The sequence below is a fragment of the Ruditapes philippinarum genome, unplaced genomic scaffold (genome assembly GCF_026571515.1).
Source record: "Ruditapes philippinarum isolate M1 unplaced genomic scaffold, ASM2657151v2 ctg6827_1_1_1_1, whole genome shotgun sequence".
Classification (NCBI taxonomy): domain Eukaryota; kingdom Metazoa; phylum Mollusca; class Bivalvia; order Venerida; family Veneridae; genus Ruditapes; species Ruditapes philippinarum.
In genome coordinates this window covers 59,041-80,788 of record NW_026852689.1, presented here as the reverse complement: position 1 = coordinate 80,788, position 21,748 = coordinate 59,041, and the positions used below count along the sequence as shown (strand labels likewise).

Below are 21,748 nucleotides of genomic sequence, written 5' to 3'. Positions count from 1 at the left end.
TATTTGTCTAAATGTCTGCAAGTCTGTAAATATGCAAAGTAAACCACATTCAATAACATTAAATACTAACATTATCATAATTAAGCCCTTCAGAATTTTGTTATATAATATTATAGTGCTGGTTGTCCATCCCGTGCAGTGTGTTCACAATTTCTTCTTATGTCTGTATCTTTTTTAAACCAATGAAAGGAAATAAAATTCACTTGTTTAAACACTGGAAAAGCACAGCATTTCTGTTTTCAGGTGTTTTTTGTTTGTTTGTTTTTTTTTCACTGGAAATCCATACTCTTCAGAATTTGCTTAAGCACCTTCAACCTAGCCATTGTAGGCAGAGAAGTTTTTGTCATGTTGAAAGTTTGATGCTGAATGTGTATAAAACCGTCGTTGCACTTTGTTAAAGCTTTGGCATGAGTGTTGTTAAAAGTAAATAGCAGCATTCCTGTTACACAGTAATACACCTGATCATAGTATATTGTATAATTATGCAGTGGACGAAAGTGCCATTCTCAAAATTATCTTAAAACAAAAGCAAATACTAGATTTTTCTTTTAATTCTTTTGGTTTCTATCTTTCCTTAAAGAATATTTTTCATCATATAAGTGTTGAGTAAACAATCTAACTATTCAACATTAAATCAGTCCCAAAATTTTGATACCTTGACATGCTGCGGCTATAACAACATAATAAACATATAATTATGCTTTTATATAAAGGTGTAATATAGTTTTTCCATACTTCAGCATTTTTTAATCTGGACAAAATCATTCAGTATTTTTTTTTTTTTTGTGGGGGGGGGGGGGATTTTTAAAAATGTACTGACAAAAAAGTAGTGTAGACGGTAATCAGACGGCCGGCTGATCTTGTTTTGCTTATGGCGCTTGAGTAGATTCGGTTGCTACCAGCAGGGTATGAGTGAAGTACTTATAATAATAATAATAATAATAATAATAATAATAATTGTAAAAATAAATAATAATAATAATAATAATAATTGTAAAAATAATCATAAAAATAATGATGATAATAATAGAAATGAAAATAATAATGATGATAAAAGTTGCTATTGTAATAATGTTTAACATTATAATAATTATTGTAATCATAATAATGATAGTGAAAATAAGAAAAGAACTTAGATAATTATGATAAAATGATCAATGAAAAAGATTATGATATAGTAGTCATTTATATTATAATAGTTATAAAATTGAAAATGTTACCAGGTTTTTGCTGATTTTGCAAATAAGCTTGAACCAAAAAATAGTGATTATTAATGCTGGAGTAAATAAAGAAGTTATAATAATAAATTTTTTAAAGTCATAAAATTTAACATGTAAAGGACTACAAAGAACACACCTTTAATATGAGCAGTCTTGACTTGTGAATTTTCCAGACTACAAGCTGCGTTACTTATTGAGGTACTTGAGTGGCACTTATCATGCACATATTTCTGGCTAATTTTTTTAAACCTTTCATATGTAAATTTCATATCTAATGCCACCGTTTACAGTATCATCACTCAAAGCATCATCACTGGCAACATTACACTCAAAACATCACCACTCAAAGCATCACACTCAAAACATCACCACTCAAAGCATCATCGCTAACAACATCACCACTCGAAACATCAGGCTCAAAACATAAACCACTCAAAGCATAAACATTGATAACATCACCACTCAAACCATTGCACTCAAAACATCACCACTGACAACATCACCATTCAAAACATCATGACTGGAAACATCACCACTCAAAACATACATTTACAGTAGCATCTAATATAGATAATTCATTATGACACCTGACTTTTCGAGCATTGGTGTAAATAGTAGATTATCCTGTCTGATATGCAAGAAGTCAAACTTCAGCACCTTATCATCAGCTACATCATAATTAATTATATGTAAAAGTTTTATTGTATTATGAATTTATTTTTTAAAATTATTTGCCCATTTGCCTTAAAATTTCATTTGAATAACTTATTTTAATTAACTGAAACACATTTTTTTCTGATTCAATTTTTATAATTTACCTAACCAGCTTTTACACTGATGGCATTTTTATCATTATTATATATATTTTTTTTAATTTCAAGAATAGTATATGTGTCATCAATATAGATTCAGTCTGATTATACTAATGGCAAAGGACAGCGTTCTTGCATCTTAAATACATTCAAAATGAAGAGATTTAGGTTGTGTCTTTTTGTCTTCTGAAATTTTTTTATGTATGTAGATTAATTATTGTCAAAATATTAACTTTTCGTGATTGTATTTTCAGGTGAAGCACATGGAGTGAATGCAGTGATGTAAAGTCAAATAGATAAATGGAATTATAATAATTGTTTGTAAATGCTAGTGATATTGTTTGTAAATGCTACTAATATTTTTTTCTTACTTCTGTTGATTTTACATAATGTTTTGTCTTGGATGAAGATACTGAGGCTGATTATTTCAAGATACTAAGATGGTACAGCAAGAAACTGAAGTAGTAAATGTGAGTATATCATCAGAGACATCTTATATACCATAAACACATAAATGTTGGGGATGAAGATTATACCGGAATCAATATGCGGTGGTGGTTGGAGGGCACAACTGAAATTGACATAGGGGAAATCTAACTGTTAACAGAACAAAAGAGCTCATTCAGCAATAATAGAATAAGGGGGAATGGCCCTCTATTAGATAAAAATAAAATGAAAAATTGCCGATTATTCTGTTTCAATCGCACTTTAGTCAGGTCATGTCCAAATGTCATATAATGACTTAGACCACAGACATCTTATGACTAGTTATAACCCAATTACTTGTATATGGATTGAGAGGCTATACTGGAATCACTTTGTGGTGTCTGTAGGATTGATGGTCTTTCTGTTCAGCTCTGTAAATCATATATCCATTAAAGGATTTTCTTCAAACCAATTGTACAAATTTTCACCTGGACAAAAATTGTAAATGGACTTATATATAAGCCTTTGTCTTAAGGATGGTGAGGGTATTTTCGCAGAATAATTGAGCTAATGCAGTCGCCTATTTGTCGGGGTCCTTGTGGTAAAGTTTTTGAGTGTAAGCAAGTATCTCCATAACTACTGAAGGGAATGGATTATAACTTCACACTCTTGTTTTCTGTGATTATCTAACATGATTGGCACAAATCCCATAACTCTGATTTGCTTTTTTACAATAATTATGCCCCTTTTTCGACTTAGAAATTCTTGGTTAAGTTTTTGCGTGTAAGCTCGTATCTCCATAACTACTGAAGGGAATGGATTGAAACTTCACACACTTGTTCTCTGTGATTATCTGACATGATTAGCAAAATTCCCATAACTCAGATTTGCTTTTTTGCATAATAATGCCCATTTTTCGGCTTTGAAATTCTTGGTAAAGTTTTTGCTTGTAAGCTTGTATCTCCATAACTACTGAAGGGTTTGTACCTTTTTTGGGACAATTTTATGCATTCATAATAATAAAGCAGTGATTTACTCGATAAAACATGTTAATAAAAAGCCTTTGTACCTTTGGACAATTTTATGTTTTCATATAGGTAAGCATTATTATACTCCTTGAAACAACAGATTGACAACTTTTTCGAATAGTCGAGTGTTACTGTCCTCCGACAGGTCTTGTTTATAATTGCAATGAATCATTATTAATTTATTTGTCTTAATTTTCTTTGAGATTAAATATTCATTTAGTTCATACAGAGTTTATTTTAAATTGTGATTTGTTGGATCCTAAAAGCTAACAGGTGCACTCTAAAATCTTTAAGGGAACCAACCTGCACAAAGCAAGGAAACATTCAATACTTGCCCATGAAAGCATTGGAACTCACATTGTAAGCAATTCTTAGATTATTTATTTGAATTTCATAAACTTTTTTTTTTTAAGATGAAAAATTTAAAATTAATAAAATTGTTTTATGTACTGTTACTGAGTAACATCTTAATATTGTTACACAGGTTACAGGCACTTTCTTGTTGGGTTTATAATTCAAGTTACCTCCCTTGATGTTTCATACACATACAACCAATGTTGGATTGCTGTTGTATTGGCATAATGATGGGATGATGAACAGTGCTATTACGTTATATATGGTAAATTGATAGCTGGAATTATTTATCTTTTAAATTTACCAATTACATTTACTTAGAGTTTAAACTTTTTTCTGTTAACAGTCTTGTTTGGAAAGGCCTCTGGCTGAGAAGTTAAGAATTTCTCTCTTCGAACCACAGGCCCCTCACAGTTGTGGGTTTGAGTCCTGCTGTAAATTTTGAATTCTTCATACAATAAAGCTATCAGTTATATAGTTCACAGAAAGGCAGTGGTTCTACTAAGGTGCTGCTTGTGGCTGAGATAAAACATGGTGGGGCACCAAGACAGCAGAAATGTTGCTATATACTTGTTTTTAGCTCACCTGTCACAAAGTGACAGGGTGAGCTTTTGTGATTGCTTTTTTCACGGTGCATATCCATATCGGTACCCTCTTTGCGTATTCTGCTGAAAAGGCACCCTCTTTGCACATGCACAGGCCACTCTCTGCTAAAAACAAACCAGCAATGGATAACAATACAGTAAAATTTCAATATAATAAGGAAAGAAGGTATGACACGTAGAAAAAATGTATACCACGGAACACTAGCATCTTTTATCTATGTGCTGATTTGTCATGTGCCCGTTTTTCATGTACTACAACTTCACAATAAGCTACAAAAAATCGACATGTCTTGCTTCGCCCATCACCTCGACATACTTTTCGGGCTGAAATGAACCTGTGGCTTGATTATATATGCATCATACATATTTAGTATGTTCATTTACATATCATCTTCGGACAAATGGCAGTATATTGTCAAAAGTAATTGTAATCAAAGTGCTGCAGCACTAAATGCGACGGACATGCAACCGGAAAGACATTAATTAAGGCTTCTTTTAGAAAAAAAACCAAAACAAAAACAAAACACAAAATATATAACAGAGAAAATTTGTTCCATACAAGTTCGAGATTTGTAGAGCAATATATTTTGTGTCCCAAATTGATATAATTCAGATTTTCTACTTTCAAGCACTTAAATACAGAATGAAATTTATGCCTAAAAACTCTGGTCAAACTTGTAAATCAGTGTCCTTATCGATTTATTCTAAGAAATGATATGTAAATAGAAAAAAAACTATCAACGAAATATTTCTAGAATAAATCCAGGCAAATAAACTTTAAACATAATACAATTTATACATTTGAGAATGCTATTTAGAATTGCTTCGTGTTATATCATAGTGGGCATACAGACAATAAAATTTAAGTCATTTGTATTTGTATTTCTCTTGGATATGTCTCATTAAAAAAAAATGGTTAAAATCATCAGCAATTAATAGTGTATTTCTTAGATTTTTTTATTTACAAGGTAAAGATGTAGAGGCCAGAGCACATCGTTTTTATTTTAATTTAAATGTCACTTAAGCACTACAGTGTTTAGTTGTCCTTTTCAACTTCACACTAAATTCCATTTTCAACTTGTTTGCTTCTTACAATTGTATAGCATTTCTAAAAGTATTGCATTACAATCCGCTGGTTTATTAATTACATGTTTAATGTGTACTTCCTAATCGCCTGTCCAAAAATCAGAACAGGTGAAGCAGAATCTATTTTTAGTATAGCGAAGGTTAACTCATATCATGACCTAGTAAAATATGTAAACAAACCACAAGAATCGGAAGTAGAACTAGTATTATAACTTCCTTACCATGAAAGACTACATGGCGGTAAAGTGTCTTACATGCATTTTCAAAAATAGATATTTATACTAGCCATTGTACTGTATCTAATATATTAATAACTGCTGAATATTCAGCTAAACCCGCGGTATGAGTCACGAAATAGTTCTTCTTTTATTAATGCGCGAGGTATCCTAGTCACGAAAAACTTTTGATTTGTTAATAATAATGTTTTGTATAATGTAGAAATATTTATTTCCTACTAATAATGTCTTGGAACTCAGAGGTTACACCTTTATTGTAGTATAATTTGCTGTCCTACTTTTTCGACAGCGGTAAATCTTTTCAGCAGTAATTTGCATATTGCGCAATAATACTACGGGACTACAACATTTTTATCAATAATATACGTTCATATTTTAACTTGGATAACTTAATTTGAAATTGAAAAGGCTAAATATGGAAGACATTAAGATATCCAGACAAAGTATGGGAGTTTTGAAGGATCAAATTCATGTACTATTTCTTGGGCTGTTAATTGGTTTAGGACACATTGCGCGAGTGTAGCCAACGAAATTCCATGTGTAGATGACTTAGCTCTGAACGCGCCTGAGGGCGCGTCCGTCGCAAAAATCATAAAAACACCCTACTTTCGGTTTTGCAGCAGCACGGGCTACCTCTCTTCATTTGAATTTTTATATCACAGACACCCTCTCATTTTTTTTACTCATAGGTACCCTCAAGGCACGACATATGCTTTTATTTGCGTGAATTGTAAGGTATGTAATATTTCTTACTTTTATGTAAATATTACATACTTAACGATTAACGCAAATAAAAGCATATGTCGTGCCTTGAGGGTGCCTATGTGTTAAAAAATTAGAGGGTACCTGTGATATAAAAATTCAACTGAAGAGAGGTAGCCCGTGCCGCTGCAAAACCGAAAGTAGGGTGTTTTTATGACTTTTTCATTTATTTTTGACACTGTACTGCCATTTGTCCGAAGATGATATGTATATGAACATATTAAATATGTATGATGCATATATAATCAAGCCACAGGTTCATTTCAGCCCGAAAAGTATGTCGAGGTGATGGGCGAAGCAAGACATGTTGATATTTTGTAGCTTATTGTGAAGTTGCAGTGCATGAAAAACAGGCACATGACAAATCAGCACATAGATAAAACATTCTAGTGTTCCGTGGTGTACATCTTTTCCACGTGTCATACATCCTTTCCATATTACAATGAATTTTACTGGCTTGTTATCCATCTCTGGTTTGTTTTGAGCAGAGAATGACCTGTGCATGTACAAAGAGGGTACCGTTTCAGCAGATTTCGCAAAGAGGGTACCGATATGGATATGCACCGTGTTTTTTCCTGCAACCGTCTGTCGTCTGTCCGTAACTTTTACTTTAAATGACATCTCCTCATAAACCACTGAGCCAATTTCATCCAAACTTCACAGGAATGTTCCTTCGGTGGTAACCTTTGAAAATTATTCAAAGAATTTAATTCCATGCAGAACTCTGGTTGCCATGGCAACTGAAAGAAACAACTTTAAAAATCTTCTTTTAAAAAACCCAAAGAGCTAGAGCTTAGATATTTGGCATGAAACATCTTCTAGTAAGTGTCTACCAAGTTTCTTCAAATAAAAGCCCTGGGGTCAAAATTGGCCCCGCCCCAGGGGATCATTGATTTTCCCTTTATGCATATAGTAAAAACTTAAAAATCTTCTTTTAAGAACTCAAAGAGCTAGAGCTAAGATATTTAGCATGAAACATGTTCTAATGGGTGTCTATTAAGTTTGTTCAAATAAAAGTCCTTTGGTCAAAATTGGCCCCGCCCCAGGGGGTCATTGATTTCCTTATATGTGTATAGCAAAAACTAAAAAAACCTTCTTTGAAAAGACCCAAAGAGCTAAAGTTTAGATATTAAGCATGAAACATCTTCTAGTGAGTGTCTACGAAGTTTGTTCAGATAAAAGCCCTTGGGTTAAAATTGGCTCTGCCAGGGGGGGGGGGGGGGGAGGATCATTGTTTTTTTTTAATTATATGTGTGTAGTAAAAACTTAACATCATGAAACATCTTCTAATGGGTGTCTTCCAAGTTTGTTCAAATAAAAGCCCTGGGGTTTAAACTGGCCCCGCTCTGGGGGCCTATATACAGTTGAGCGACCCTGAGCCCTTTTGTTGGTAAATGTTTCTTTTTTTTCCTACTATTTTCCTACTTTTTGGCAAAAAATGTTCCTACTTTTTTCCTACTTTCTGGTGTGAGACCACTTGACAGCCTGCAATGATCTTCTGTTCATTTTGTGTCACAAAAAAAAGAAAGAATTTTCTTGAATGACAGCAATATTTTTTGAGTTATCTACAAATTATAGTATTTAATCATAATTCATTATTGCATCTTTCTGTGCCCCTTATTGCTTAGGGGTTGCCTTTAGTAGCTGAGGGGTTTTACAGTTGAGGCCTTTACAGTTGAGGCATTAGAATTTGCAGGCTGTCACAGTTTATCCATGCATGATGGTAAGAGATGACTGAATGGGTTCAAATTATTTGAGTCTTATGCATCTCTGAAAGCTTCAGCAGGTGAGATGGTTTGGAGCACTGGTGTTGCTTAATTTGTAACACTTGAGATTAGCCAAAATCAGTTTTCCTGATTTGGCTCCATGTAACCTAAACTATGTTGGTGATGCCATAATACCAAAATCAAATCGAAAAAAACTCTTTTTGTGATATGATATGATATTTCACCTCAGTGACTCTGATTTTCTTTAACTTTAAAAATTTTATTATTTATTGAAGGTATGTTTCTTATGTTTTGTTGAATTACATGTGAGGAAATTTGTCGGCACTGTGAGTCTCATCATGTTTTAAGTAAGATATGTATTTGATATATTTGATATAACAGAGACCAATGGTACGTCTACACAAGGGTCAGACAGCGAAGACAGAGGGGAAGGGTAAATGGTGGACAGCCAAGGTGGATGAAGTGGATGCGAGGCTTGTGCTGATGTTTTTCCCGTATGATAAACGTAGTGAATGGATGATATACAGGGGATCCACAAGATTAGAATCTCTTTATACCGCACTGGTATTTATTTTGGTTTCAGATATATATTTAAAACCAATTCATGTTTATGGCTTTCATCTTGACGGCTCTTGCCTGAAAGTTAGTTAGAATATAAAAATGTTGAAAGTAGTAAGGGACTGCAGCAGAATGAAAATGGAAAGCTTTTCTGTGAGTTTGAAACTTTGCCTCATTTTTCTAATCATATATTATGAAAGTGGAATATCTATTCTCATTTGAAATCTTGAATACATATTAATGAATGGAAATTGCTGATTTTGTACGGTTAAAGTCATCTTTTGTTTTTGCAGCCTTATTAATGTCATGATATAAAAATGAAACAAATGTAACAGTATAACACGATGTTTTAAATCAAAGATATGAAGATTCAGAAATTTTAAATTATTTATTTCTTTTGTATCAAACTGATTAACAGATGTAAGAATATGTTAACTCTTAACCTGCTGGAACCAAATGTGATTAGCTTTTGCCACTATAGAGTCAGACACTGCAATCTTACCAGCCTTTATACTGTTGGTAGCTCCATGTTTGTATTTTGATACTGTAATATTTTAAACATCAAATGAACTGTTCCAAGCTCAAAGCAGGGCAAATACATTATGCAGTAACAGCAGTTGAGGGTTAAAATTTTTTATCATATGTGTAGTAGTCTAAGAGAAGTGTAATATGTTTACAGGCCAATGCAGAAGCAAACAGAAATGCTGGTAAAGTCAAGAGACATAACCTGACTGTAGCAGGGCCAAAAAAACCAGTTGTAGAATATACACGAAACAACAATTGATATTTCTGTATTTTTTTCTCCTACATTTACCTTAACTACAGTTGAGCTAAGGACCTTCTTTAGATAAGACTAGATAAGAAAACATGTCAGTCTAGACACAGGCAACATCTTTGTTCATGTTTTGATCAGATTTGTGCATTAATAATTTCAGAGACCACATATCAACTTAAACCACATTTAATATATTTTCAAGAGGGGTCCGTATAGACATGTTTGTGTTTCTGTAAAATAAAAATGACTTGTGCTCGTAAGTAATGCTTATATATGAACAAACAGTGCCATGTATATATTATCATTGAATGTATTTTAGATTCACCAGCTAAAGCAGATAAGAAGAAGTCTGTAGCTAAGAAGAGTACAACACAGGGGTCAACACTAAACACTGGTCAGATATGGGAGGCTCCATGGATCAAAATAAAGAAAGATAAAGGCGGGGCTGAGGATAAGAAACCCTTCCTGAAAGTGCAGTCTCAAGGTAACACTTTGACATAAGATTAATTTTTGTGATGAAAGGGAATATTGAACAGCTAATAAATCTTCTTTCTGAAAGTCCCCAGTACTGTTCTAAATATTTAAGCATGGTGACAACCCCAGTAGCTCTCAGACTCTAGGTTGCTATGTTTAGAGGCTGACATCTTAATCTTTTGGCATCTTTCGTGTAAAAAAAGTTGCCTCTTGTCAAAAGAAAAATCTTCTTTTATTGATATTTAGCAAGCAGAAAAGTCAAATAAATGAATTTTAGATCCACCAATTAACCATTTGATTAAGCCGTGACTATATATAAGGTTTATTCTGTATCTGTATAATATATACTCCAGGATAAAGGCCTAGGGTTCATTACAGCACATTGCCAATGTCAGTTGGGATGTTTTTTAGGGCACAAATGTCACAAACAAAATTGTTTTTTGTTTTGCCTCATTTATTATGTTTCATGATTCTTTACAGATAAGTTTACAACATCTACTATATGTAGTGGTGGTAATACTAGTAAGAACAGTAAATATATGACAACAGTATTACAAGAACGACTTGCTCCATCAGAAGATGCTGGAACTGTTGGTATGTTGTATCTATCTTCCCTTTGTCTGTGTCTGTATGTATGCTGTTTTGTCTGTCTGTATACACTAATAATACACTAGTTCATTTGGCTTAGACAATATATTTTCATATATTTGAACATGATATAGAAAGTTTATGGCTTACAAGACAACAGTATTTTTATATTTCACACAAATTTATTGGCTTAAAAATTCATTTGTATGACTTTAAGAACAATAATGATAACAAAAATAGCATCATATAACATGTGTTTTTTGCTACACATCTCTCTATTTGTTTGTTCTAACACTCATTCATGGCTACTTTAATATGTGGCTAGGAGAAACAATAGAAAATGGTAAATTTATTCATCCAATAGCTCTTATACAACTTATTCATTCTCTTTTATGGCTATAAGCACAATTGAGTGATATTTAATACATTAGCCATCTGAGTTTTTCATATTATCTTATTTGGTTTCTAATCATAGGGGAATAAGGTTTCTTAAATAAAGTATCATTAATGATAACACTGTGTGAAATGATATGAACAAATATGGAAGTCAGATAATATATAGTATATAAATGCTCAAATGACTGACAATTATTGGGTATTATGATATTATGCACATATAAAAAGAAATTTAAAGCTGTATTCATAGTGGGAAACTGTATAGGCATTTTTAACTCCATTAGTGCTAGCAGCTGTTTACAACATATACATTGTACCACCAGTTTAAAGTGGCTGTCAGCTTTCCTAAAGGTTAAATTTGAGCCGTGTCACGACAAAACCAACAGAATGGGTTTGCGAACAGCATGGATCCAGACCAGCCTGCGCATCCGCGCAGTCTGATCAGGATCCATGCTGTTCGCTTTTAAACCTTTTAACAAGTAGAGAAACTGATAGCGAACAGCATGGATCCTGATCAGACTGCGCATTGCGCAGATGCGCTGACTGGTCTTGATCCAGGCTGGTGGCAAACCCACTATGTTAGTTTTGTCATGACGCGGCTCATATTTTATTTTTAGATAAAAAATTTCATATAATGGTCAAATCAAAAGAATTCAGTTGGAAAATGAAATTTGCCGACAATAGAATACATAAACAATCAAAGGGCTGCAACCTCTGTGGTATTTTCTGATCTTTGCAATCTAAATCATACTGACTATCTGTATGTATTTTCCTATATAAGTTTATTTTTATATACTATAATTAATCTTACGCAGCGACTGCGTCTATAACAGTTTGAGATTGATACATATGGAATTTTGCATGACTAGAGTTGCATCAAAAAATCATTTACATTTTTTATGACAGCCAACTTGCATATCGTGGCTAATTCCTTAAAAAAGACACTTCAAAAAAAAATGTTGCCTCGACTAGGATTTGAACCTTGGGCCTCTCACACCCTAAACAAGCGCGCTACCTCTGCACCACGGTGAAGTAATACATATGTAGCTTGAATAATAACAAATACATTGTAATTCTAAATTGAGAATTTCCATTCCGTGTTTGTAATCCTTACTAATTTCGAAGTATTTTCTTCACTATAAACCTGTTGTTTAACACTGATGAAAATAATTTAGCGAAAATCTTCTCGCCAAAACAGTACGACATGTATATATTCCACTACTCGACAGTCAGATTTATGTGTACTACGCTCTGGAGTATTCGGTAATCGACATAGCCAAAAATAGCATTTTCATTGATTAAGCTTTACGGAAATAGCCGAACATTTTTCATGGGGTAAAAGAGATATTCATCCGCGAAATTTGTGATTGTAACCTCATATTTCTATTGACTACTCTAAACTTTTAATGCACTGTAATTCGTTAAATGCATACATTAAAAAATGATTCTTTATTTTAAATTGCTGGTTTTTAAGCAGTTCTGAGTGAGAACTACTTTGCGTTGTTAGGTCTGTTAGGAAAATTTGTGTTAGACCGTGGATGTTAGCTATGTATTTACTGATCTTGCGATCAGAAAATACAAAAAGGAAACCCATCGATATCTCAAATCTACTGGTCTGGGGTGGTTGTCTCGAAAAATTCTCTTATCTTAAAGTTGTGCCAAATAATATTGTCTTCTTTATTTCAGTGAAACATGTATGTAGCAGAAAATGTTTGAATAACAAAAATGATGATCCCAAAAAATTGAAGGGGAATAATCCATTACTTATACCACTGTTTTATGGATGGGAAAGGTAAATGACAACTTAAAACTTTTTTCCATTCACCTGCTTATTCTGAAAAATTTGAATGCTTTATTTATAAAATTATAATGTAGTTTTATTTTAACTTCTAATCCCCTTCCACGTAGTTGGGACGGAATTATAGGGATTGACACTGTCAGTACATCAGTCCAGAACATTTTCATTTCAGCTCCATAACATTTAAACTACTTAAAAAGTAGTGTGTTTTTTTTTAATCACTTTGAAAAGGTGATCACCATTATGAGATGATGCACAAAGTTCAAAAACCAGGTTTCTTCTTTCAAGGTCATACTTAGAGGATGGTCAAAGGTTAAAATTGTACTATGGCAGGGGATAAAGCTGTCCTTCAGACTGCTTGTTGGTATTAACAACAAATACTGCAATACAGGACAATGTTCTTGTTAAACTTATCTAGGTGACCTTCTGCTGTGGTCATTTTGAGTGAATTATCTGTCAATTAACATAATTGGGATGAATAATTGAAGTTTTTGTGTCGCCTTGAAAAAGGCGACATATAGGGGTTACTTTTGTCGGCGGTGTCGGCGTCGTTGTCGGTGTTGGCGTCGGCATCCCCTTAAGCTTCTCCGGAGCATAAGTCAGTCATTATAAGTCAGATTGACTTCAAACTTGGTATGCATACTTCTTACAATGACCCGAAGTGCAGTGCTTAAGAACCGGTACTCTGCACTTCTTATTTTTTGAGTTATTGCCCTTTCTTAATTTTCATACTTTATTTTTGTCCGGGCCATTTCTCCCTAAGTATATAATCTATGGACTTGAAACTTCATAGGATGATAGATCTCATTAAGAAGAAGTGCAGTGCACAAGAACTGGTACTCTGCATTTCTTATTTTTTGAGTTATTGCCCTTCGTTAATTTTCATACTTTATTTTGGATGATAGATCTTATTGATAAGAAGTGCAGTGCACAGAAACTGCTGCTCTGCATTTCATATTTTTTGAGTTATTGCCCTTCATTGATTTTCAAATTTCACTTTTGTCCTGGCCATTTCTCCTAAACTATATTGTTCACAAGGCGACACATCCGACTCGCGGAGTTCTAGTTATAAGTTACTGTGTGTATCTAGAAACAGCCTGTTAGCTTACAGGAGGCTGTTTGATATAATGGATTGTTGGAACTTCCTCAACTTTTATTGCCTTAAAAGATGCTTATTATGCTTCCACAATGTGGGAGCATAAAGCGTTGAACTTGTCCGTCCGTCCGTCCGTCCTTCCGTCCGTCCGTCCGTTCACTTTTGTGTCGCATATAACTCATAATGTATTTGACCTAGAGTCATGAAAGTTTACAGGAATGTTGATCAGCATGTGTAGTTGTGCACCTGGGTATTTTCGTCTGGATATTTTTAGTATTTTCAGAGTTATTGCCCTTGACTTAGTAAAATTTTGCAATTTTCAACTTGTGTCGCATGTAACTCAAAAAGTATTTGACCTAGAGTCATGAAACTTTACAGGAATGTTGATCAGCATGTGCAGTTGTGCACCTGGGTATTTTCGTCTGGATATTCTTAGTATTTTCAGAGTTATTGCCCTTGACTTAGTAAAATTTTGCAATTTTCAACTTGTGTCGCACGTAACTCAAAAAGTATTTGACCTAGAGTCATGAAACTTTACAGGAATGTTGATCAGCATGTGTAGTTGTGCACCTGGGTATTTTCGTCTGGATATTTTTAGTATTTTCCGAGTTATTGCCCTTGACTTAGTAAAATTTTGCAATTTTCAACTTGTGTCGCACATAACTCAAAAAGTATTTGACCTAGAGTCATGTAACTTTACAGGAATATTGATCAGCATGTGCAGTTGTGCACCAGGTATTTTGTCTGGATTTATTTAGTATTTTTAGAGTTATTGCCCTACACTTAGAAAATTTTTGCTATTTTCAACTTGTGTCGCAAGTTTCTCAAAAAGGATTTGACATAGTCATTAAACCTTATGGGCAGGTTGCTCACCATATTTTAGATTTGCACCTGGGGTTTCGCTTTGTGGATTTATCCAGTATTTGTAGAGTTATTTCCCTTGACTTAGTAAAAAGATTGACAGAACAGTGGCGCGGTGGGGGCACCCGTGTCCTATGGACACATTTCTAGTTTCACTATATATTATGTTGAAATTTTTTTAAAACGCAACTCCTCTTAAACCGGATGGCAGATTTTTGCTTAAACTTACAGGGATGAACAACCTTAATGTGTAGATGGTAGTAAAGGAAGGAATTTACGCTGCGACAAAATTTAACAGAATTATGGCCCTGTTGATTTTTAGTTTTCAACTTGTGGCACATGTAGTCCAAAAAATATTTTACCTAGAGTCATAAGATTGACAGAACAGTGGCGTGTGGGGGCATCCGTGTCCTATGGACACATTTCTAGTTAGTTTTCAGCTTGTGGCACTTGTAGTCCAAAAAATATTTGACCTAGAGTCATAAGATTGACAGAACAGTGGCGTGTGGGGGCATCCGTGTCCTATGGACACATTTCTTTTTTTTAGTTATAAAACTTGTGTAAATATTTTACCATTTTATTTATCATACAGGCATGTAGCAAAGACAAAGCCATATGGAAGACGGGTTGTGTTTTATTGTGCACCATGTGGGAGAAGTTTATGTAATCTAGATGAGGGGATTCATTCCTTGAAATTACGAAGAGTGGTCTATGTATGGACAATTCTTGTTGTGATGCAGAACTGTATGTACATCATGAATTTATTCCTGTCAAAGTCAGAACTTCCTACTCTTACCTTTATTATTATCACTTTGTCAAGGTCAGAACTTCCTACTCTTACCTGTATTATTATCACTTTGTCAAGGTCAGAACTTCCTACTTTTACCTTTATTATTATCACTTTATCAAGGTCAGAACTTCATACCCTTACCTTTATTATTATCACTTTGTCAAGGTATGAATTTCCTACTCTTACTTACCTTTATTATTATCACTTTATCAAGGTCAGAACTTCTTACTCTTACCTTCATTATTATCACTTTGACAAGGTCAGAACTTCGTAATCTTACCTTTAGTATTATCAAGTTGTCAAGGTCAGAACTTCCTACTCTTACCTTCATTATTATCACTTTGTCAACATTAGAACTAAGTACTCTACCTTTATTATTATCACTTTGTCAAAGTCAGAACTTCCTACACTTACCTTATTTATTATAACTTTGTCAAGATCATAACTTTATAATCTTACCTTAAGTATTATCCCTTTGCCAAGGTCAGAACATCCTACTCTTACCTTTATTATTATCACTTTGTCAAGGTCAGAACTTCCTACTCTTACCTGTATTATTATCACTTTGTCAAGGTCAGACTTCCTACTCTTACCTTTATTATTATCACTTTATCAAGGTCAGAACTTCATACCCTTACCTTTATTATTATCACTTTGTCAAGGTATGAACTTCCTACTCTTACTTACCTTTATTATTATCACTTTATCAAGGTCAGAACTTCTTACTCTTACCTTCATTATTATCACTTTGACAAGGTCAGAACTTCATACCCTTATCTTTATTATTATCACTTTGTCAAGGTCAGAACTTCCTACTCTTACCTTCATTATTATCACTTTGTCAACGTTAGAACTAAGTACTCTACCTTTATTATTATCACTTTGTCAAGGTCAGAACTTCCTACACTTACCTTTATTATTATCACTTTGTCAAGATCATAACTTCGTCATCTTACCTTTAGTATTATCCCTTTGTCAAGGTCAGAACATCCTACTCTTACCTTTATTATTATCACTTTGTCAAGGTCAGAACTTCCTGCTCTTACCTGTATTATTATCACTTTGTCATGGTCAGACTTCCTACTTTTACCTTTATTAGTATCACTTTGTCAAGGTCAGAACTTCCTACTGTTACCTTTATTATTATCTAGTTGTCAAGGTAAGAACTTCCTACTCTTACTTACCTTTATTATTATCACTTTGTCGAGGCCAGAACTTCTTACCATTACCTTTATTATTATCACTTTGTCAAGGTCAGAACTTCCTACTCTTACCTGTATTATTATCACTTTGTCAAGGTCAGAACTTCCTACTCTTACCTTTATTATTATCCCTTTGTCAAGGTCAGAACATCCTACTCTTACCTTTATTATTATCACTTTGTCAAGGTCAGACTTCCTTCTTTTACCTTTATTAGTATCACTTTGTCAAGGTCAGAACTTCCTACTGTTACCTTTATTATTATCAAGTTGTCAAGGTAAGAACTTCCTACTCTTACTTACCTTTATTATTATCACTTTGTCGAGGCCAGAACTTCTTACCATTACCTTTATTATTATCACTTTGTCAAGGTCAGAACTTCCTACTCTTACCTGTATTATTATCACTTTGTCAAGGTCAGAACTTCCTACTCTTACCTGTATTATTATCACTTTGTCAAGGTAAGAACTTCCTACTCTTAGTTACCTTTATTATTATCACTTTGTCGAGGCCAGAACTTCTTACCATTACCTTTATTATTATCACTTTGTCAAGGTCAGAACTTCCTACTCTTACCTGTATTATTATCACTTTGTCAAGGTCAGAACTTCCTACTCTTACCTTTATTATTATCACTTTATCAAGGTCAGAACTTCATACCCTTTCCTTTATTATCATCACTTTGTCAAGGTATGAACTTCCTACTCTTACTTACCTTTATTATTATCACTTTATCAAGGTCAGAACTTCTTACTCTTACCTTCATTATTATCACTTTGACAAGGTCAGAACTTCATACCCTTACCTTTATTATTATCACTTTGTCAAGGTCAGAACTTCCTACTCTTACCTTCATTATTATCACTTTGTCAACGTTAGAACTAAGTACTCTACCTTTATTATAATCACTTTGTCAAGGTCAGAACTTCCTACACTTACCTTTATTATTATCACTTTGTCAAGATCATAACTTCGTAATCTTACCTTTAGTATTATCCCTTTGTCAAGGTCAGAACATCCTACTCTTACCTTTATTATTATCACTTTGTCAAGGTCAGAACTTCCTACTCTTACCTGTATTATTATCACTTTGTCAAGGTCAGAACTTCCTACTCTTACCTTTATTATTATCAATTTGTCAAGGTAAGAACTTCCTACTCTTACTTACCTTTATCATTATCACTTTGTCGAGGCCAGAACTTCTTACCATTACCTTCATTATTATCACTTTGACAAGGTCAGAACTTCCTACCCTTACCTTTATTATAATCACTGTCAAGATCAGAACTTCGTAATCTTACCTTTAGTATTATCCCGCTGTCAAGGTCAGAACATCCTACTCTTACCTTTATTATTATCCCTTTGTCAAGGTCAGAACATCCTACTCTTACCTTTAGTATTATCCCTTTGTCAAGGTCAGAACATCCTACCCTTACCTTTAGTATTATCCCTTTGTCAAGGTCAGAACATCCTACTCTTACCTTTATTATTATCACTTTTTCAAGGTCAGAACTTCCTACTCTTACCTGTATTATTATCACTTTGTCAAGGTCAGAACTTCCTACCCTTACCTTTATTATTATCACTTTTCCAAGGTTAGAACTTCCTACTCTTACCTTTATTACTGTCACTTTGTCAAGGTCAGAACTACTCTTAACTTTATTATTATCCCTTTGTCAAGGTCAGAACTTGCTACTCTTACCTTTAAAATTTCATCCCAGCAGGCACATCATAGTTGTTTCAACGTTGAATTATGGTCAGATTTCAACGTTGAAATAAGGTTGGATTTATATTCGGATTTGAAAGTTGAAACAACGTTGAAATTTCAACGTTGATACAACGTTGCACCTTCAACGTTGGCACAATGTTGAAGTTTCAATGTCATTTCAACATTGAAAACCCACCATACTTTAATTTTTGGATATAAAGCAAAGTAACCAAGTTTAACAAAATATCAAGACAATATTAAATACTTCAGATATTTTATTTCAAAAATACAGTTCAAGTGCAGCTTAAATTCACTTTAATAGTTTTAACAATTAAGCTACAATCTGTTCCAATCTTTTCTTCTTGATCTTTCTGGGTATGTCAAGTGTTTGAGTACTTCTTTGGCTCTATCTTACTGCTTCTGCAAAATAAAAATAAGAAGTTTGTAGTTAATTTTAAGTGACTTGGTCAATCTCAAATTATACATATAATTACTCAAGTTAGTGATTACTCAACTTAGTGATTTGTTTTTATCTTAAAATGCTTATCTCTAAGATTAACATCATAAAACAGCATAGAAATTGAACATAGCTAAGTTTCATATTGACAGCAAATACAATGTACTGTATATAAGACAACAGAATCTTTTTAAAAAGAAGCTATTTAAAAGTCTCACCTATGATTGGTAAGAAAAACTGCTCCCCATCAGTTTCTTGCAGCATATTCCCAAGAAATTAACATTCTAGGCTTTAGCTAAGACCATTTTATGCAGCATCCTGAAATCAACAAACATGTAAATTTTATATTAATAATGTTACAGAAATATTCCGAAAATAATATAGTTTAAGACAAGATAAATATCCAGTAGTTGAAAAATTTATACTTTGTATTGTAAAGAAATTCAAATATATAAATTGATAAGAATTAATTTAAATTTAACAAACCTGACAGTCCTTTTCATGTTGAATGTATGGTATACAGGCTACAGCTGCAAATTACTCTATTTCAGCCAGGACCAGGATCTAGAATATAAAATAATATATAATAAAATAGAAATAGATATATTATTCCCTATATTTACGACTATTAAACTTTAAAGTTTAACACTCAAATTTGTTATTTAACTTAATAAGTAATGTATTTTTTCAAACTAATTAACACTGTATTATACTATAACTAAAATATAAACATAGTTATATATATTGACGAATCGTCTTGGGGCGTAAATTATGTGAGCCGAACTACTTTATAGGTTTCAATTTTATAATTGATTAAATTCTAATTAGGATATAGTACAGACAAATGATTAATAATATGAAAAATAAATTAAAGAAAGACAAGAATTGTAAAATCATAAATTGCCAAGGACATCAATAACTTCATGCTTACAAGGCCCACCGAACCCAAATCATTCAATTAGGTCGCGAAAACGTGTCAAATCAACTCAATCATGTGTTTTCATCTCTCATTTATTTCATAAAGTAAATTAAAGTAGAATTTTAAGAATAAATAATAATATTTTAGAAAATAATCAGAAACTAAAGTAAAACATTACGGTAATACCTTCGAAATCCAAATAAATTTCCAATCGTGTTGTTTTCAAATTTTCCAAACAGCGCCACCATTTGCACGAACGATTATCATAGACAAACAAACAAAATCATAGACTGCAACAATTACTTCCCCTGACCAGCATTATTTTATAAACGGGGTTTTGACTAATATCAATTTATTAATTAATTTTATTCATAAAGAACTAAAAAATATAACAACAAACAACTAAACACATTAACTAATATTTAAAGCGTTAATAGAAAGTGAAAAATTATTTCCAACTTTATTTGTTTAAGCGCTAATTCCGAATATACGGAAAAAGATTGTAACGCAAATTTTCCTGACAAAAATCACTTACAGACTTACCACTAATTCAATAAAGGAATAATAACACAAAATTAGTGGTATAAAAGTTTATATAATGATTAAACTAAATGTAAAACTTCGACCATAAACAACGTTGAATCAACGTTGTATATACATTGGCAATATATCCGTATGGTCGTCCATAGTTGAATATTGGTTGAACAACGTCACGACCATATTTCAACGTTGTTTCAACGTTGAAACAACGTCGAGTGCCTGCTGGGATCTCACCAAGGTTGGGAATTATTACTCATAACTTTATTGTTCTCATGTAAACCATTTAATATGCATGCAAAAGGACACAAAATTACAGCCTCTGCTAAATTTTTACATGAAAGCAGTAATGAAAAGGAAATTGAAAATCTATGTTCTTAGATCGATCTCATGGTTACTAGGTCCTCCTTGATCAAAAAGTTAAGGTTGCTGACTTTTCCTTCACCATTATGGGCTTGATTATTTAAAAAAAAATTCCCTGTCAGACAACTTTTGTGCTAAGATATGTGGGGAAGGTGATTCTATTCGGGTGCCTGCTTGTGCCTGAAATAGTGATAGGAGGGCGTCTGTGGTCTAAATAAATACAATTAAGCTTTAAAGTTGTCTAATGACTTTAACAGTATCAATGTGACTTGAAACTCTACTAAAATGTAAATAATTCATTACTTTCAGACATTCTGTGTCATTAAAGATATATCCTATGGTAAGGAGAATGTGGTTATATCTGGTGTTAATGGTATAGATAAACAATATCCAGACTATGTGGACTATTCAAATCAGCGTATTCCTGCCTCAGGGGTCAAATTAAATCTCCACTCCAACTTCCTGGAATGTTGTGATTGCGAGGGTAAGATTGATTTTGTGACTTATTTTTAGCTCATTAAATGACATCTCCTCATAAACCTCTAAGCCAATTTCATCCAAACTTCACAGGAATGTTCCTTTGGTGGTCACCATTAAAAATTGTTCAAAGAATTTAATTTCATGCAGAACTCTGGTTGCCATGGCAACCGAAAGAAAAAACTTTAAATATCTTCTTTTAAAAAACCCAAAGAGCTAGAGTTAAGATATTTGGCATGAAACATCTTCTAGTGAGTGTCTACCAAGTTTGTTCAAATAAAAGCCCTGGGGTCAAAATTGGCCTGCCCCAGGGAGACATTGATTTTCCAAATTTGCATATTGTAAAAACTTAAATAAAATCTTTTTTTAAAGAATTTATTTAAGAGCTAGAGCTAAGATATTTAGCATGAACCATGTTCTAATGAGTATCTACCAAATTTGTTCAAATAAAAGCCCTGGGGTCAAAATTGGCACCGCCCCAAGGGGTCATTGATT

The 21,748-nt window shown here is 33.2% G+C and overlaps 1 protein-coding gene and 1 long non-coding RNA gene across 2 annotated transcripts; one reads left to right on the top strand and one right to left on the bottom strand.

Moving 5' to 3' along the window:
• Positions 1 to 2,228: 2,228 nt before the first annotated feature.
• LOC132721194 (uncharacterized) lies at positions 2,229 to 18,527 on the top strand. Its single transcript, XM_060705455.1, has 7 exons — positions 2,229 to 2,502; positions 8,638 to 8,820; positions 9,909 to 10,073; positions 10,544 to 10,657; positions 12,734 to 12,839; positions 15,395 to 15,645; positions 18,517 to 18,527. Exons 2-7 carry the CDS (start codon positions 8,769 to 8,771, stop codon positions 18,525 to 18,527), a joined length of 699 nt encoding a protein of 232 aa, XP_060561438.1. The 5' UTR covers positions 2,229 to 2,502; positions 8,638 to 8,768.
• Positions 18,528 to 18,534: 7 nt separating this feature from the next.
• Positions 18,535 to 19,510, bottom strand: LOC132721180 (uncharacterized). The gene is made up of 3 exons (XR_009624431.1): positions 19,444 to 19,510; positions 19,176 to 19,275; positions 18,535 to 18,920 (listed from the first exon to the last, which is right to left on the bottom strand). It is a non-coding gene; the product is annotated as an uncharacterized LOC132721180 (long non-coding RNA).
• Between the last annotated feature and the right edge of the window lie 2,238 nt (positions 19,511 to 21,748).

Excerpts from the sequence above, each read along its gene's own strand:
- LOC132721194 (XM_060705455.1), top strand. The coding sequence starts at position 8,769 with ATGGATGATATACAGGGGATCCACAAGATTAGAATCTCTTTATACCGC. Across the intron at positions 10,074-10,543 it reads CCTGAAAGTGCAGTCTCAAG|ATAAGTTTACAACATCTACT; the intron begins GTAACACTTTGA and ends GATTCTTTACAG. Across the intron at positions 10,658-12,733 it reads AGAAGATGCTGGAACTGTTG|TGAAACATGTATGTAGCAGA; the intron begins GTATGTTGTATC and ends TCTTTATTTCAG.